Here is an 18,325-nt window from a genome sequence, read left to right as displayed (position 1 = left end):
TATATATTTTTAACAATATAAACTATTTTGTAAGACTGTTCTTCTGGGGGAAAGACAGGTATAGGTCTTCTGGGGGAAAGACTTTAACAGCTTTGCACATCTGGAGAATAACATTTATTCCCAATCTAATTTGTAAAGTGACTCAATCTGTGTCAGATTGTTTTCAGAGTGTCTGTGAACATTCATTTTTAATTCTTGCAACAGATTGTCAGTTGAATTTGGGGTAGACTTTGACTAGGCCATTCTAATACGAGAACATGCTTTGAACTAATCTTACATTGTAGCTGTGGCTGTTTGATTTTATTTGTAAACAGCAAATACAATCCAGTCGAGTTCCTTGCAGGATTGCCCTGTTTGTAGCTCCATCCAGGCCTCCCATCAACTCTGGCCAGAATTGAAATTTTACCTTCTTTTTTCTTAAACACAGCTCACGTTTTTTGTCAATTCTTGCCTTTGTCAAACTGTCCAGCAATCAAACAGAACCCTGGCCTCATCTGTCAGCTCATTCCCCTCTCTTCCTCCCGACAGCCGGCGGTTGTTCAGCAACTGAGCTGTCTGCTCACAGAAGAAGGTCAAAGGTTTTGGTCTGAAACCCACTCAGACATCTGAGGAGCCTGATTTTTTTCCTGCCCTCCTCCTCCGGCTTGTCAAACCCCAACCGTTTAACGATCAGACCGCAGAGAACAGGCAAAGAGAGGGAGTGTGTTTCAAATCACTCATAATAACATAAAATCCTAGGCGTTTCGCTGGAAAAGGAAAAAAAAAAAAACGAAATGGGAACTAGAGCGTGTCGCGCTGCAGGAAGCGGTGGGTTGCAACAAAGAGCTGCAGCTAATTAGAGGCAAGAGTTTCATAAGCATTTCTCCTTGCAGATGTTGCACCCGTCAGAATTTGACAACTATGTGCACGCAAGTGCTTTAAACGTCAACTCAACGGATAGGAATTTTAACTATTTAAACCTGCATCTGTTGTAAATGAAGCATTTTTCACGTTTTACTAAGGCGCGTGTCTCATAAACAAAACTGTCGTGTGTCACACTTTAGTTGCAGTGACCATTAACAGATTTGCCGGGGCTAAGAGCATTAGGAGTCAAAAGAATGTGAAACTCAAACAGAGGACAGGTTGACCGTGACTTTGAAAGCAGCACCAGGCATGTGTGCCTGCAGTCTGTGGTGCTGCTTCTAATTACCTTTACATGTTTACGCACAGCTGGTTCCTCCATAAGAGAATTCCCTGTGTCACCATGTCGGCAGATCCACCCACACAGAGATATTTACCACAGAAAACACATGTTAACACCTCCTTCCTTCATCTCCTGTTCCACCTCGAGACATTGTTTATTTTCTGACCAGATGTAAAACTTCTTTCATCCTCTCTTTCTTGCAGGGAAATCCTATCTTATAATTTATGTTATTATTTTTTTAAATGTCCATCAATATCTTCGGTCAAACTGATCCTTAAAAGAGGGGGGGGAGAAATAATAATAAGTGCGGAGGTAGGACGTGCTACAGATGTGGAAGGTGGGCTTCTTGCAGCACTGACAGCTGTGAGAGACAGAAATCTGTGAGAGCAGGAAATGATCTGACCTCTGCTCTGGGAGGCTGGCTCGCCCCAACAACGACTCCTACAGCTTTCAGAATCCAGGGTCACCACATGCGCACACGGAGGCCACGGGCCAAAGTGGAAAACATTCAAAATCATCTTTACATGATGACATTTGAGAAATAACTGTGCACATTTTTTAAAGGATGAATGCTTTTTATTTCTTAATTTAAGAAGACAAATATGTGCAGAGGAATGCAACGGTATTTATATCCTTTGACTTTTTTTTGGGTCATATTACAACCACCATCCTCAATGTAGTTCATTGGAGTTTGATGTGAAGGTTTGTTTAAAAAAAAAAAAAAAAGCCCCCCAAAAAACATCAGTGAAGAAACAGCAACAATAAGACCAAAGGAACACAGCCAAAGGGTCAGGGAAAACGTTTTAGAGGTCTCAAAGTCACCAAGATGAGACTATAACTGACTGCCGGGACGAGGAAGGCATCACTTGGAGAAGCAGCCAAGAAACTGCTCTGGAGGATCTCCTGAAACCTATAGCTCAGGTGTGAGAACAGAACAGGACAGCTATTAGCTGGGACTTTCATGTAAGACGAGTTGTATTTGGCCAGAGGACAACCATTGTTGGACAAAGTTCATAAGAAGTCCTCCGTGGAGTTTGGCTAAAGTCATACAGGGGAAAGAAAGTGATCTAGTGAGTGGAAACCAGCAGAAAACCTCAAACACATTGAGGTGACAAAATGTGTTTTTTGAAGCTTTGGGGCTCCAACGTGAAAAAAAAGGGAGAAGTTTCACCATTATGTCACACCAAGGTCAAAGGTCCAACCACGCATCTCATTGCTCAATATGAAATCAATCAAACTTACTGAAAAGCTATGAGTCTTCCTTTGAGCAAACACATCATGTGGGACAGTGGGTGATTGCCTACCCAGATTTCCAAATAGCATGTGGTGAATACATTGTGTAGGTTTATGATTTACATTGCATACACAGGTTTAGGTCCTCATTATAAGGGCATACTTAAAGTGATATTGCAATGGAGCAGCGATGATCGGAGGGTTAAATTTGATGCTTCTCCAACACTTTTAAGAGGTGCTTTGATCCAGCTCCATATTTGAAGTGTCTGTTGCCCTGAGGATTTATTTATACCGATGGTTTGAAGTCTGAAGCTCTGTTTAGTCCAGATTAACAAATCCACTTTCCAGTTTCTGCCAGGAGAACGGCTTTCTGTGCTGTCCTTCAGCTTCTGTCTGCGTAAGGAAACACAAACACAACCGGTCAACTACAACATGAAGGCTTCGGAAACAAGCCAGCATCAACAATGCCAGTTGATTGTTTTTTGTCCTATAAAACCTCTCTGTTGCACCGAGTCCACCCACACGCTCTCCTACGCAGGTCACGTCAGAACCATTTACTGATTTGTGAAATGTCTCTCATTGTGCAACACAAATTAAATCTAAGGTTAAGTAATTTTTTTTGTTTGTTAATTTTGACATTTTCTTTTCCTCCGGCAGGAATGATGCACGTCTTCTTCTTGTTTGTTTTGTTTTACCTAAAGTTGAAATTCACCAGGTTTACGTGGCTGTAAGGGTATGTTAGTTACATCTTGACCACAACTTTCATCTGAACTCTAATTCCGATAAATGAAACATGTTCACAGTACCAGGAAATAAAATAAAATGAACCTAGGTTGTAATTTGGACGTTCTTGGGCTTTCACCTCTTTTTCTAAGTAAGACGTTGTTTATTCGGCCTTGATGAAGCGAGGTTCGTCCGGCTGTGTTTTGAACTTGTTCCTGTCAGAGTACGTGGAATGAAACAAAAGTCAATATTTGAAACATTTGCAGTTCTGACATTGTGTCCTGAGAGCAAAGTCTGGTTGAATCAGACCAAGACACACAAAGTCTACTTCAGGATGGCAGTAGACTAGTCATGCAGGATGATGTCTTTGTTTGATGTTTATCTACAGCGTGTCTGTGTCATGATTGGTACATGGTATGGTAGAAGCCCACTGATTTCTCGAGAAAAAGACGTGGTCAGCACAGCACTCAATAACTCAAAGTCTTCCAAACTCCTTTCTTCTTCTCCTCCCACTCCCACTCTTTCTCTTCTCCCACTCCAGCCCTCCTCCTCCTCCCCTTTCCGTCTCTCACCTCACTTACTCCAGCTCTGCCGCTTCCTGTTGAGTCACAGCCGGAGCCAGACTCTTTCCATGTTTTACAGTTTACTGCGCCCCTCTATTCTTTCCTACTCCACTTCCTCGTTCACGGGTGCCTCTCTCACACAGAGGAACTGTGACGTTGAGAAACCCCCGGGACTGGAAATCGCTGCCTGGAAGCAGCCAGAAGGAAAGCAAAATCAGGGCAGAAGTGGGTGGCGTGGGGGGGAGAGATGCATCTTCCTGGCAACGGGGACTGTTTCATGAAGCAAACTGTTTGGAAGATTATAGGATAAGCAGCTCCGCAGATAAATCACCACCTCATTCGTCACAACCTGTCATTAGCCTTTTTCATCAATGGGAAAAAATGTTGCTTTAGGCAAAAAAGAAAAAAGGGGGGAGCAGTGAAAAAAGCAGCAATAATCCAAAAAGCCTGTTCACTGAATTGGAAGACCTTCACTTTCTGCTTGTGTGTATTGGAAGACGTTTCAAAGTAGGAGGAAGTGATGATGTAGTGGGGTTAGAGCTCGTGTTAAACATATTAATGGCCTTGTGTGTGAAGGAGGGCTGAGGGAGGGCAGGGCGCAAGGAAATGAAAAGGCTTGGAGGTGGATGGGTTGAGTCACTGAAAAATGCAGCTGCTGACTCAGTTTGCAAACTTGTCTCCTGGACAATATCTTTACCGTGTTTGTGTGTAACCTGTTAGCAATGGAAGTGGATCCTTTCAACCAGATCGGTAAAAACCTCAGCGAGCGAGAGAGAAAAAAATCTCAAATATGAGTCAGAAATGTGGTCTTGTTTGGCTTACTCTGAGATTTCTCAAAATTTCCATCAAATCACAGCAAATGGAAAAGTAATTCTCCGCTTGAAGGCGTGTCTGTTCACATCACTCCCGTAATCCCATTCTGGCAGCAGGTCAAAGTTTTTTTCTGATTCAACCATTTCGTCACATTTCTCTACACACCCTTCTTTCCAAAGTAATCATATAACTTGGACAATACAATCTTCAACACATTATGATCCCTCCATGAATATAGAGTGCGGGATACAATATGGAGTTAGTCATCCTGCTTGTGTTGCAAAGGTCCAGGAAGGCTGCTGTTGACATTACGATGTTCACAGGGCAATTAAGGACACCTCCCTCCATAATGCAATGTCACGTCCTGATAACAATCTGGGAAGCTGTTCAAGGTGATGTGCAAGAGTAACATATGTCAGTAGTATGAATCACTCTAGGAGGTTTAAGGGTCTACTTGCTCAATAGATTACACAGATTAAAAAATGAAACCGATGTAGACTTGGATCCACACCATCTGAGGTACAGCCAATTGAATTACCTTATTATCTTATATTATAACGTAATATTATGGTGATTACATGTATAAGGAGCTTAGTCCATTTTGCTTCCTGAAAACATCTCCAACTGGAGCTGGACAATTATATTTATTTAATAGGCCTTTTATACCAAAGAAAACTTATAAAACTAACTAACTAATTAACTAACTAACTAACTAACAACATTACAGTACATACATTTTCATTCAAAGTTAAAATGAGGGACCAAACAGGTATATTCTGGTTTAACTTGTCTTTCAATGGGTTCCACAAAAGCAATCAGAGAAAAGTTACTAACATATATTGGGAAGTCAGTCTGTTCAGGATTTAGCACTGCACTAAATCCATTTAAGACACATTTTTATCTTTTTAAATAGTATTTAAACTTAATACCGTACATGGAGTTGACTAAGCTGGTTAAATTTTAACCAAATGTGACATGAGTCAGCAGTTGACTTACATGGAGGCCCCGTCTCCATCTGGTTTCACTGACCTTAACTGAGACTAGTGAGGTCTGCAGACCTTTACATGTTTTGCTTGTTTGTTTTATTTTGCCTCCTGGATGAGTCTTTGGTGCTCTCTTGGAACAATTTCTGTTTGGCACTTCTGGGACGGTTCAATAGTGTCCTATGTTTCCTCAGTTTGTCAATGTTGTCCCTCATGGTGAGTCTTTAAAGCAGAAGAAGTGGTAAACTTCTACATTGACTCTGTTTCTCACCTGTTGTTGAATTTCTGTGGATCAGGGCTTAATGACCTACTTTGACCTACTTCATGTTCTTAGACAGGCTCTATTTAAGTGATTTATTGATTCTGCATAGTAATCGGACCTGTGTGGTAGGTTCAAATCAAAAGAGTATTACTCACACAGGATTTGACTGGTCTGGACAGCTTATTTCCCTTAGTAAATTAATTAAATCAGTGGTTTAACTTATTTTCCCTATGGAGATTATATCTTTGTCAAATATTAAATTTAGTATGACTGGAAGAATTGAAGTTTGATTTTTTTTTTTAAAGAAAAAGGAATAAACTGGAATGGGGCCTTTGAAAAATTAGATGCAGATTCCTTTGAAATGCAACACAAAATGTACATAAGTGACTTCCTTTCTGGAGTTGCTGACTGGGCCGTGTTTTCAGATTGTGGAATGTCAAAGGAAAATGACAGGACAAAGGAGTGGTGGGGGGACCACAAAGCACAGCTGGGAATCTGCTGGAAACAGGATGTTACTCAATCCCACATGTCACATAGAAAACAAACTACACACGGTTAGTGTCTATTAAAAATTCACTTTAGAATCAGGTTTTTAATGCTTTATTTACCACGAGAAACTGACAGCTTCCCACTTTGTGCAATTTTTGTGTGTCTTGTTTTAAATGCCATGCAATTGTTAGTAAAGGTTTACAACTAGGAACAAGTATCTGTGGATCAGCTGATTACAATCATTTAGATATTACATTTTACGTGTAAAACCTTTGCTGTATATATAAATGTGGGAAATGTGCCAAATTTCCGTGCTGGATGTGAACAGATGATGTGTTATAATTTAGTTTGAGAATTTAAGTGATACTTTTTAAAACTGACATCTCACCATACCATGGATAAGAGAGTACCTTACAAAAGTATTAATACATTTCCAATGCTTTGATTTATTTTTTTTAATAGTGTGAACCAAGTACAGTTCCAAATCTCTTAGGGTATACTTCCTCGATCAGCTTCGCACATCTAAAAACAAACATTTCTGCCTTTCTTTGCAAAATAGATTACAACCGAACTCAGAGTGTCTGTAAAAAGCTACTTTCATTTTGACATAAATTCCTGACTGAATCTTGATCTGAACCTTGATTGGGTCATTGGAGCACATCAATATTCTTTCATTGAAACCATCCCATTCTTCCCCTGGCTGATTGATCATAATCTCAAGACTTTGCGGCCTTTAAACAAATTTTGTTGCCAGGATTGTATTAAGCTTTATCCACCTTCATACCAACTTTGACCCTCTTCACCCCTCCTTACTGTAGAAAGGTGTCACCACAGCATATGGGGGAAACATTTCAAAAGTCATGAAAACTTTAGCAGACACTGTACATTAAAGGTACTGAACAGAACAGAATACTGGGTGGAAAACAGGTACACCCTTGTGATTTAATCCTAGAGTACAGTGGTTGACTTAATGAGAAGAAATAAGATATGAATCAGAAACCCATTTACAGAAAACAGAAGGTCATTAGCCCTTCTGTTCTCTGTGAGCAGATAGGTGTGTTGACTATCTGCTGCATTAAAGCAGTTTGACTGCATTTCTGTCTCTCTCCTGTTTTATACATCAGTGTTATTGCCCGTCTGGGTCAAGTGATGAATGTCACATTTTTTAGAGGTTCTATTGATCACAACACCACTTTTTCGTGGTCAAATTTAGCAAACCACTGTCAACGCATTTAATTTCAACTCCTCAATTTCAGAGATGTAAAGTACAATAGTGACACCTAGTGGTTAGAGTGTAAGCATTACAGTTTATTCAGCCAACATTGATTAGACTGGGTGAGAATTTGGAAATGCAAAGTTCAGGGCCAAGTCAAAGCCCAGATTTTGATCTGATTGTGATGCTGTGGTACCAGATGTGCTGAACCAAAGTTAATTCTGCTGAAGAGCGTATTAGAGGATAGGTTGTCCTAACTACATCAGTAAAAATTACCTCTTTTTAAAAAATGATGGAGAAACTATAAAAAAAAAGAGAGTACAGATTGAAGACCAAATTAAATGAGATTAGAACCTTTGTGGAAAATGGGGATGTATGGGTGTAAAAATGAAACAATTCAAATTTAAACCCTGCAGAAACAGTTTACACCCTTTGTTAAAAAAATCTAACTTCACCCACACAACTTGGATGCAACACCTGACTCAATTTCATTTAGCCGTAGTGTATGCATTGTTTTTAATTTTCTTTACACTGCAACATAATCTTAAGATTATTACCAAGATAACCCAAGAAACAAGCAGAAAAAACAGTTTGATGTCGTTGTAAACAGCGACTTGTTCCAAAAGCTTCTGTAGATCATGAATACAATTATGAACCAAGAATATTACTCAGTTTCCAGAACATTCTTACAGAGGCTGAGAAAATCTGAAATTTTATTGTGTAAAGTGCACAGACATCCCTGCCCTGAAATCTGATAATTTCAGAAAACAGCAATTAAAAAAATCATAACAAAACGAGATAATTACTTCCTCAGTCACATGAAGCTTCGTTAGTTGTGTGTTCATTCTTAGAGTTCCACAAAAAGCTCCTCAAAGTGAGAAATACACTGGTATGGACATTTAAAAGGAACATTACAAAGCTAATTAGTAAAATAGCAATCATAACACCAACATCATAATGCCATTTATGACAAGTACATCCTATTTCAATCAACAGAAATTATTCTAGTTATATTCCACGCATGATTTGGATTCTTTTCACTTTAAATTCTTTTAGTAATTTGCAACAGTTCTATTTAAAAGAACTTGAACAGTGACCTACTGCCGTTTCACTGTCTGGCGCTGTCTCCACAGTACACCACCCTGCCCTCCACCCTCGATCGCTCCGCTTCAAACACGAGCAAGTGGCTGATCAGAGTCTCCTCGGGGCCGGATCGAATCATGGACGGATCGTTGTTCTGCAAACACAAACAAATATCAAAGCGCTAGAGACAAAGTTTGCGTAGATTTGTACCCACAGAAACACAAGCTCCTTCTAAAAGGTGAGGTTTTTATTGAAGAGGAATTAAAAAAAAAAAAAAAAAAAAAAAGAGAGCGATGCTCACAGCCACTGCGGAAATAAAAGCATTCATGAGGTGGTAGTCTGCTCCCCCGTGCCCAGCCATGCCGTAGTGTTTGAGCGCTTCGCTGCTCGCCGTGTGCTTTGTGGTTCTCTGGGTCAGGAAGTCAAACACGCATATTTCCTTGCTGTCATAAGACATCTCGCCCTGGAAGGACACAGTTTATCAGACAGCAAGAAAAAAAAGAAAACCCACCTTAATTTCAAGACTAATTTGAAAGTATACTAAATGTCACTTTAGTTACAATAGTTGGGTATTATTATTATTATTTTTTTTCTTATGGTAATATTTTTGGGAGTATTTCTTGTGATAATCCAACACAAAAGTATGCATGGTGTCCAAAGCTTTTGACAACACAACCGATTGCCATCATTACCTGAATAGCAAACTGTGTCTAATCTCATCTCAGTATAAATCCAGCAGTTCAGTAAAGGCTCTTGAGGTCTGTTAGAGATCATTAATGAATAAACAGCAGCATGAAGACCGACCAAGAAGCACAACGGACCGATCAGGGAGAAAGCCGACAACAAATTTTCTGAATTACAAACCAATAGCTATTGACACAGTTAATTTCGTTCAAGGGTGCGGCTGACATTTAGGGAAAATGACATATTCATAAGGAGGACCTGTGATCTTACTTTGCTGCCATATATAGTTGTTTTTCGTTGGCAGATGTCCTCGGTGAAAGCCACCATAGAGAAGGCAGCCGTCAAGCCCCCTTCGAACTCCATGTTTACTACCTGCAAGGATATCACAGATAAACCATCACTGAGACCATCACTGTTCATTGAGACTGGAGGAATCCTTATTTTTGCAAAAATAATCATCAAACCTGGTCACTAATAATGTTTCAGACAGTTGAAACATTATTTAAGACATTATTATTTAAGACATTATTTAAGACACTACTACTTAAAATGGATTGTGATTTTATTTGGTTATAGACTTGGTCAAAATTATGTATCTAAGCTTTCATTTAATCTTGGTTTTAGCAGAAAAATTGGTGTCTTGAAAGGCCGGACAAAAAAAAGAACTTTGGATTCTGGAAACTGTTCTGCTGCCCGAAACGCTTCTAATGTCTGGGAATGATTTTTTTGGCATGACTGACTTTTCCCAATAGAAATACAGTGATATGTTGCACAATATTGAATCCTCTCTCTCTCTTAGCCAAAAGTAAGAGATAATAGATGGATGGACTCAAGTTCTCTAACAGTTTTTTTCTAAAATTTTTGAGATCTCAAAATGTAGGAATCCAGTAGGACACTGGAGTTTGGTAACAAAATATTTTAGGTAGGCGAGACTGAGAAAGTAATGTACAATGTTAGACGGAAATAATGAGTTTCCCCAACCTGGTTGCTGCAAACATCATTGTCACACTCATAGACGCATCGGCCGTATGGTCCACTCCTCAGTGCCTCAGTTACTGACTCGATGTCAGGGAGTGAGTTTGGGCAGATGACTGACACCGGCCAGCCAGTGTGACCCTAGCATAAATACATACACATGTACACTGTTTTTAAAATATGCACAGAGAGTGAGCAATTCCTTACTGCAATAATAAAGTAAGCTATTCGTGAATTACGTTTACCCGTTTCACTCTGTCCACGTAGATTTTGCATGCCGAGTACGGACAGGTTCCTTCTACTGAACAATCGACGCAGCGATCTCCAGCACCTGTTGGCTGATGAAAAAAATGATTGAGCTAAGATTAATTTTACTGTATTATTTACAGAATGCAGCAGCTGCAATGCCAAAGAAACAGTTCATTTCATTTTAAACAGGAAGGCCTCAGGGACCGAACTCAAAACTTTTGCTTGTCATCAAGACCAGAGTAAAGGCAGAAAAAGTATAAAGAACCAGATGAACTAATCAGGAAAAAGAAAGTACACGCCATACGCATGGAGCGCAAACAAGTCTGCAGAGATGGGATACACAAATCATCATTAACATTTTAGAAAAACAGATTACAAGTGCACCGATTTTAAAAGCTTAAAATTGGCAGGGTTTGTTGCTTTCTACATAAACAGCTTTTAGAGAGATAACACAACAGACATAAAGATATAAACCGAGCACAATTACTGATAGCGTGGACGCACCTTACTTTCTTTCCGGAAGTGACTAACAGATCCAAAAGATGTGACTTTTACGCACCTGCCAAGGACAAAAGGAAATGATTTATCTTCAAGATATGAAGCCCCCAAACCTAAAGTGGTGTAAATAGTGACAAAATAACTTGAAATGTAGCATCTAATATATTGCAGTATGTCAGTATATTGATTAACTTACTAGAGGACCAAAAGTGTATTAATGTTCTGAGCAACAAACAACCCTGGTTTATCACTGACGGCTGGTTTTTGTTTACCTGCGGGCTCCAGCCCAGTGGTGAATCAGGTCAATGTCATGGCACGATTTAGCCAGCAGAGCAAACGAGCTCTCTGCTTCATTCCTCCAGTTCCCTCGAACAAATGAGTGGGCAAAGTGATAAAACCCAACCTGGAATGAGAGTTTTTGAATAAACGAATCATTTATGACACGTTGATGCAGATGACGCTTTTGTGCCACATGCAAAGCAGGGATTGAAATTACTTATGTTAAAATCTAAAGAAGCCAACGAGTTCGAAAGGTTTTGCAAATTTCACGCTGATCTTTACCCGTCATCCAATTAGGTGACTCCTGACTTATTCGCAAATGTTCCTACAGAGCACATAAGTAACGGTGTGTAAATGCGGTTGTGTGGGATTGGGAATATTTCTCCAGTGTCTGCATTCTTACTGGTTCTAAGTGCTGTATATGGATCACGTTCCCAACAACTCCGGCATCTATGAGCTCCTAGAAATAAATCAAAATCCTTCAAAAACTACTTTAAAACCTTTACAAAAGATGTATTTTATTCAACAAAACTAAAGAGAAGAAGCAACAAGAAGAACTACAAATGACTGAATGTGCTAAAGTTCACACATTTTAATTACGAAGCTACCTTGATCTTGTGAATGAGTGGATCGTATCGGAGGACATGACCCACGGACAGCATCACACCGGCCTGAGTGCAAGCCTCCACTATGGCTCTGCAGTCCTCTGCTGTCGTCTAGAGGTTTACAAGGAGAGCAAAAGTTAAAATGTACGGGAAAAAAATAAGTGGCAATTTTATTTTAAAATGAAAATTCTAAACTTATAAACACATCCACAGTGACAGAATATTTATTTTCGGGCTATGAAGAAGACATTTTTATTTACTGCAGTCGTTAATAAACACTTACTGCCATGGGTTTTTCCAGAAGAATGTGGTAGCCTTTCTTTGCAAAGGCAACAGCAGGATCCTATGAAACACAAACTTGTTAACAAAAACCTCACCGTGGATGACAGAGGAATTTTCCAAATAAACACACCTATGGCATGCACACCTTGTGAATGCGATCTGGAGTGCAAATTAGCACTGCGTCTGCAAACTTCTCTCGTTCAACTATGTTTTTCCAGTCTATTTATTTATTTTTTTTAAAAAGGAAACAACAATGGTAAATTTCATTATCATGAAAAGAAAATCCCTTAAATTCAGATTTATTAAATACTCACCTTCAAACACGTTTTGATCTTCAATTTTGTGTTGCTGTTGCATTTTGGTGCGGGCAAACGTTCTTGGATCAGCAACAGCTACAACCTAAACGTTTCATTGTAGACCAGAGAAGAATGATGCTTTACTAGGTTTCAAATCAGAAAGTATTTCAAATATATTTCCAGCTCTCTCTCTCTCTCTCTCTCTCTCTATATATATATATATATATATATATATATATATATATATATATATATATATATATATATATATATTAATTTAAAACCATCCTCAGTAGCTGATACAGAAAATGGACTGTTTGGAACTGAAAACCTCTTTATGTAACTGACTGCTGAACTTCCTGACAGGTAGTCCAATTCGTCAATAAAGCATCCAGCACCATCAATCTGAACATGTGACTTCAAGGATGTGTTCTCGGCCCCCTACTGTACTTGGCTTTGCTTTACTAGGTGAGTTAATTGGCCTGGTGGTGCAGAGACAATTGAAGTTACCAGCTGTGCATTCATCTCCTGCGTTCTGGAAGGAGAATGAGGAACTCCCTACCAGCTCTCCCTTTTTTTTTCTTATCTGAGTTTTGCCCCCCAAAACCCTGGAAACTAACCGGACAGTTTAAATACTCTTTATACTGTTTGTTTTATTTTCACTACATATATCAATACTATGTTTATCTGAAGAGCTGCGTTTCTCTCTGCGTTTTGTTTTTACTGCATTTTTAGATTTTTATGTAAATTGCTGTTTGGACTATTTTAATTCTGTGCATGTCTATATGAGTTTGGACAATAAAATAAAATAAAATTTATCCCTCTTCCCCCCCTTCAAGCCCCCTATTTGCTACAAGAAGAAAATCAAACAGCAGAAGCCAGTAGTTATCAATAAACATTTCTAAAATGTTTTTACAGGAGCAGCTTTTGTTGTCAAGTTCATATTCAATGTTACTGTAACTACAAAGGCACTCGCCTTTATTCCTTTATTATTAAACTCTAATAACAAACAATGAGTCAACAAGGGGCTCTCTGAGTCCTGACCTTCATGCGTTGAGGATGAATGAAAGCAAACTGGCCGTAGTTCTCTCCTCGACAACCAGCTCCCACCACGATCACATGGACAGGTGAAGACATACTGGACACCTGTCAACTTTCACACACAGCAAAGCTTGCAAATAACGTCGACCCTTATGGGTCCGTATCATTTGTACGCCACACAATCAGACACAGCGGCGAGGGCGGCTGGTAGTATGTGGCTGTTGTTTCATGCAACAAACTTCCGCACAGTCTTACTGTGAACTACACGAATGAAGTTAGTGGGTCTGATTACAAAGATATACAACTGTATGTTAATTTACTGATGATTCCTTAACTAAAAAAAAAAAAAAAAAAAAAAAATTGGTCAGTTGATCAGTCCTCCAAGTCAGACTGGGGGGGGGGGCAAGTCCCACCACCCAGTCTGATTTGCCTTTCATCATTAAACTAGCTAGCTTAAGCGCCGGCAGTATGAAAATGAACGGATCCAATGAACAACGAACCAAGTCTTTACAAAGGCAGTACTGCTAACTACATTACTGTTCAGCTTGGTTGTCATTTGTAGGAAAATGTAAAATAAAAAATAAAAATTAAACTTTGGTGGCAAATGCAGGTGGAGGTGAGGCATATCCGCAGCCTATTAAATTACACACTACATTGTCTGGTATATTGTTAACTTGACACAAAGTTGGTCTTTCTACCTGTTTTGTCCCATAAAAGTTTCAGGTTCTGTTAGATTTCTTCTGCGTTGGTCCACATTTGCCGACAAAAAAGGACACAACTATGAAAATATAAGGACAAAACACTCCTACTGCTTCCTGACGTTTGTTTCCTGACGCCACCTACTTTGTCCACGACATTTGTCTGCTGCATTCACTGTACAAGAGTATAGTAATAAAATAATGAAGTTTCTGTTTTTTTTGGTCGTAGATGTACAAAAATTTATTGAATTATGATCAAAAAAATCACTTTTTAATGTCGAGACACTCTTTGTAACTTATAAATATATATTATTTTATTTTATTTTATTTTTTTTAAATAAAAAAACAAATAGATTATGTGGAAGAGGCCAAGATTTCTACAACTACAAACGCAACCTCTAGAAAGATTCGGCTAAATTCGGCAAAACCTCGAGTTTCTCCGGCAAATGCTAACTGGGTGGTCACGTGACAGAACTGTAGCATGACCTCAGCTTTCGGATAGACGGCAGCAGCAGATAAAGCTATTTAAGAGCTGGATTATGTTATTTTGATTTTGTCAAATATTTTTTCTTCAGTTCTTATACTTTAATAAAGAACTAGGGTTGCAACTAAATAGCACAGAGTTGTTTTTTTCTGGTTTTATACACCTTCCCGAGTTAGCTTACCCAGGGTTAGCAAGTTAGCTAAAATCGACATGAATATAGACAACGTAAATCAGTCTGTTACAACTGGAGTGCCAGCTACGACCTCTTCAACTTCAAGTAACTGCATCGCAAATGACAATGCAACGACGAACGTCAGCAGCATCCCTTCAGTGACGAGTAATGGTAACGTTTTGTAACTTCGGCTAATGTTTATGTTGTCTGTGCTGTGCTCGGTTTGTTTATCAGTCTGGATGTATTTGTGAAGTCATTTAGCATTACAGAAACGTGCGTAGAATGTATTCCAACAACTGTTCTATGTTGAACTATATAGTATAGTACTACTAAATTGCTAACAATCATACTTCAACTTTGTACATACCAAATATTACAAGTGTTGTTAGTTGCAACGGAACTGTGGAAGGTAGTTTTGCGGCATAAAATGTATTTGAATCCAAGTAAACCTAAACTTACCTTATATGGCAAGTAAAAAACATTGATCGATGCTAACCCTGAAGTTGCATTCGATCCGTATCTTGACCAAAGGGATGTTTTTCTGCGTTAAATAATTCGAAATCTAAAATGCTCAGAATATCAACTTGAAGTAGAATATGTCTAATTAAAGTAAGGTAACAATTTTAAATCACAAAGGGATAATGGATTATCTAAATGGAAACTAAGATNTTTANAAACATTCTAGAAATGTGGGATTTATGAAAACCGTTCTTTGGTTTTCTTTTTTTTCTTTTACTTGGCTTGAAAATAAATTGAACTACGTCCAGATTGGAGAAACTACACCATCCACTCGAATCATTTTGAAACTTTTGTTTTCCTTCTAATTTTTAAGATAAGAAGCCCAAAGAAACTTTACACAGCATACCTCGAGTTTATTACAAATTGAATAAGGGTTTAATAATTCAGTCTTTTATAGAATCTGAGAGTCTAGACTATTTCTTCCACGGTTTGAGCTAAGTATGGTGGTTTTATAGTCAGAAAGTCAAAGTATCATTTCAGATTTGACAAGTTCCAAAAAAATTTCACAAAATGTCTTATAGTATCTGTCTTTAGTGTAGAAAGATTCAGCTCAGTTTTGACCTTTCTAGCTATTGTAGTTTTTAAACTGGACACTATGTAAGATAGAGGAAAGTGGGAAAAAATTAAATTAAACAACAAAATAGCAAGTTTCAAAAAATTTTTCGAGAATCTCTAATATTTACAAAGAATTCAGTTCAAGTTTTGCTATTTTAAGTATTTTGGACTTTGAACTAGTTCTGACCAACTATGCTCCAGATCAATTTGATGCAGTGAAATTGTCTCATGTCAAAGTGAATGCAGTGAATTAGAATTAAACTTCAGCATGAAGTGTGCATTGATGGAGAAAATTCCTTGGCATAATGATTGATGATAAAAGTATAACAGATTAATTTGCAAGAAAAATGTATCTTAAGTAAAACATTTTGCTCCATAATTGTATACAGTTAGATCAATATTTCCAAAAAGTCCCAACATCATCAATCAGAGTTTTTCAGAAAAAAAAGCTAAATGTAAAATGTAAAAAGGCAGTTATGGAAAAAATAAATCTGTACAAGAATATCAAAAATGTATGGATTTGATTGACATCGTGGGAACTCAAATAATGTTTAAAACAATAAACTTTCTCCTCTGTAACATACAAAAATATGAAATGTATGTATGCTTGCAAGTGATTAGATTCAAGTTAAAATAGTAAAATTAAATGTGTTAAACGTGGATAAAATAAGAAACTTCAAAAAGGCACAACTGGAAATTGTGACATGAAAAGAGTTGATTTTCAAGTTTCCTCCTGCTTCTGTAGCAAAAATAAACTGAAATATTTTTTTCAATTTTCTAACTTCCAGCTGGAGCATCAGCCGCTGTGGCGACACCGTCCGCAGACTCATCTGTCTCTAACGGGGTTTACCTTCCAAGCGGAATCACTAATGGAGACATAAGGCCTGCCGTCTCCACCACACCTCTGGCGGATTTCCTCATGCAGCTGGAGGATTACACTCCCACGGTAAAGACAGTCGGCTTTTGTCGAGAACACACATCCTCATAAAAGATTTGTGGGCTGATCATTGCAGAGTAGCAGCATGCAGTAATGGTTATTCATTCACGAGCCCATCTGAGAAGGTGCACCCTGTGATCCTTGTCATGTTTTTTTTTTTTTTTTACATAAGTTGAATTAATTTCAGGGCTTGTGTAAATGCATTTGCTAAAATATTGTTTGTACATTCGGTTTTAGATTCCTGATGCAGTGACAGGATACTACCTCAACAGGGCAGGCTTTGAGGCCTCTGATCCGAGAATGTGAGTACATTATACTGGGATTACCTACAGGAATTTGGCCGCATGTGTTGTCACTTAGCTTTCAGTCTAAGGCCTGAGCACCATTATAAAAAAAAACAATTATTACTGCTGTTGTCAGCAGTAAATTTGCTTGCTAAAGAAGTTGTTGTATAAGATGAAAATTGGGAATTTACCGATTGGAATTTACTGATTTTTGAAAAATGATTAGTGGAACTGAAATAATATGGTTGTAGAATAATCTTTTAGGTTCTCTATTTGTAGTCACCTACAGCTGTCACTGGAAAACCTTTGCACCCCTCAAGAGTTGTATTTCTGGTGTAATTAATTTAGCATCTAAAGTAAAAGCAAAAGCAGACACAATACGCATCTCTAAAGTTTTTTCCCCCAAAATCTTTACTAGTCATCACGTTATTTCATTTTTTTTCTATTGCAAAACTCCTAAACCATTTGTTTTCCAACTTTAGATTTGATTAACTTAAAACAAAGGATTTACAAACTTCTTTTCAGAGTCTTTAAAGATGCAATGAGCTCTGAGGGTCTTTGAACACCACTGCTGTGAGGTTTTCAACCAATGAAGTCAATGATTGGTGAAAAAAGCAACAACAACAAAAACGTAATAATTTTCTTTGGTATCTTTGCAGAATCCGCCTGATCTCCCTTGCTTCTCAGAAGTTTATCTCTGACATTGCCAACGATGCGCTGCAGTACTGCAAAATGAAGGGAACTGCTTCCGGAAGCTCCAGGAGTAAGACGAAGGTGAGGCTCGAAGTAGCACTTTGAAACTCAAGTTTTTCAGTGATTCTGATGGAGGATGTTGATGGCTGTTTTGTGACTCCTCTTCTTTCCTCCTTTTTTGTCCCATAGGATAAAAAGTACACACTGACAATGGAGGACCTGACACTTGCCCTCTCTGAATATGGCGTGAATGTCAAGAAACCTTATTACTTCACATAGAACTCATTTCATAAACCTTTTTGATTGTTGGTAGCAATGGGTGTCCTGCTAGCCTCCTAGAGTTTTCTGCCAGCTTTATTGACAAATGTTTCTCAACCATGGTTTGGTACAGCTTTGTAAAATCTTAAGCTTGTCAGTTTTTGTGAAGCTTTCTTTGCATTTAGTTAAAGTGTAGAATTTTGTTTTATGATGAAAATAAAAATATTTCCAAAATAATAAAATGTTTTTTTTTTTGTTTTTTTTTGTTCTT

General features: G+C 38.3%; 2 protein-coding genes across 5 annotated transcripts; one reads left to right on the top strand and one right to left on the bottom strand.

The window, feature by feature from the left end:
* Positions 1-1,801: 1,801 nt before the first annotated feature.
* On the bottom strand, positions 1,802-14,299 carry LOC106944890 (putative oxidoreductase YteT). Of its 3 annotated transcripts, XM_015028200.1 has the most exons (15): positions 14,153-14,299; positions 13,458-13,566; positions 12,432-12,516; positions 12,263-12,336; positions 12,119-12,178; positions 11,839-11,946; positions 11,634-11,690; positions 11,224-11,354; positions 10,958-11,012; positions 10,450-10,542; positions 10,211-10,345; positions 9,500-9,601; positions 8,847-9,008; positions 8,564-8,699; positions 1,802-2,809 (listed from the first exon to the last, which is right to left on the bottom strand). In XM_015028200.1, the coding sequence occupies exons 2-14, from the start codon at positions 13,548-13,550 to the stop codon at positions 8,571-8,573; spliced, it is 1,284 nt and encodes a 427-aa protein (XP_014883686.1). In that variant the 5' UTR covers positions 13,551-13,566; positions 14,153-14,299; the 3' UTR covers positions 1,802-2,809; positions 8,564-8,570. The 3 variants fall into 3 exon arrangements, with proteins under 3 accessions (XP_014883686.1, XP_014883685.1, XP_014883687.1); XM_015028199.1 differs by lacking the exon at positions 1,802-2,809 and having other exon boundaries at positions 7,742-8,699; XM_015028201.1 differs by lacking the exon at positions 1,802-2,809 and having other exon boundaries at positions 7,742-8,699; positions 13,458-13,559.
* A 289-nt stretch (positions 14,300-14,588) lies between these two features.
* Positions 14,589-18,288, top strand: taf10 (TAF10 RNA polymerase II, TATA box binding protein (TBP)-associated factor). 2 transcript variants are annotated; one of them, XM_015028197.1, is made up of 5 exons: positions 14,589-14,973; positions 16,671-16,828; positions 17,057-17,121; positions 17,763-17,877; positions 17,986-18,288. In XM_015028197.1, exons 1-5 carry the CDS (start codon positions 14,847-14,849, stop codon positions 18,073-18,075), a joined length of 555 nt encoding a protein of 184 aa, XP_014883683.1. In that variant the 5' UTR covers positions 14,589-14,846; the 3' UTR covers positions 18,076-18,288. The 2 variants fall into 2 exon arrangements, with proteins under 2 accessions (XP_014883683.1, XP_014883682.1); XM_015028196.1 differs by having other exon boundaries at positions 14,590-14,979.
* The last annotated feature ends 37 nt before the right edge of the window (positions 18,289-18,325 follow it).

This window comes from Poecilia latipinna, unplaced genomic scaffold (genome assembly GCF_001443285.1).
Source record: "Poecilia latipinna isolate Pla-1442-1.1 unplaced genomic scaffold, P_latipinna-1.0 Scaffold117, whole genome shotgun sequence".
Lineage (NCBI taxonomy): Eukaryota > Metazoa > Chordata > Actinopteri > Cyprinodontiformes > Poeciliidae > Poecilia > Poecilia latipinna.
The sequence above is the reverse complement of the archived record's forward strand: the minus strand, read 5'-3'. Positions and strand labels throughout refer to the sequence as shown.

Bases quoted from the DNA above. Each gene is read 5' to 3' on its own strand.
- LOC106944890 (XM_015028200.1), bottom strand. From the start codon at position 13,550: ATGTCTTCACCTGTCCATGTGATCGTGGTGGGAGCTGGTTGTCGAGGA. The intron at 12,179-12,262 runs GTGTGCATGCCA...TGTGTTTCATAG, and splicing joins CTCCAGATCGCATTCACAAG to GATCCTGCTGTTGCCTTTGC. The intron at 10,346-10,449 runs GTAAACGTAATT...TATTTATGCTAG, and splicing joins ACGTGGACAGAGTGAAACGG to GGTCACACTGGCTGGCCGGT.
- taf10 (XM_015028196.1), top strand. From the start codon at position 14,847: ATGAATATAGACAACGTAAATCAGTCTGTTACAACTGGAGTGCCAGCT. The intron at 14,980-16,670 runs GTAACGTTTTGT...TCTAACTTCCAG, and splicing joins CCCTTCAGTGACGAGTAATG to CTGGAGCATCAGCCGCTGTG. The intron at 17,122-17,762 runs GTGAGTACATTA...GTATCTTTGCAG, and splicing joins GAGGCCTCTGATCCGAGAAT to AATCCGCCTGATCTCCCTTG.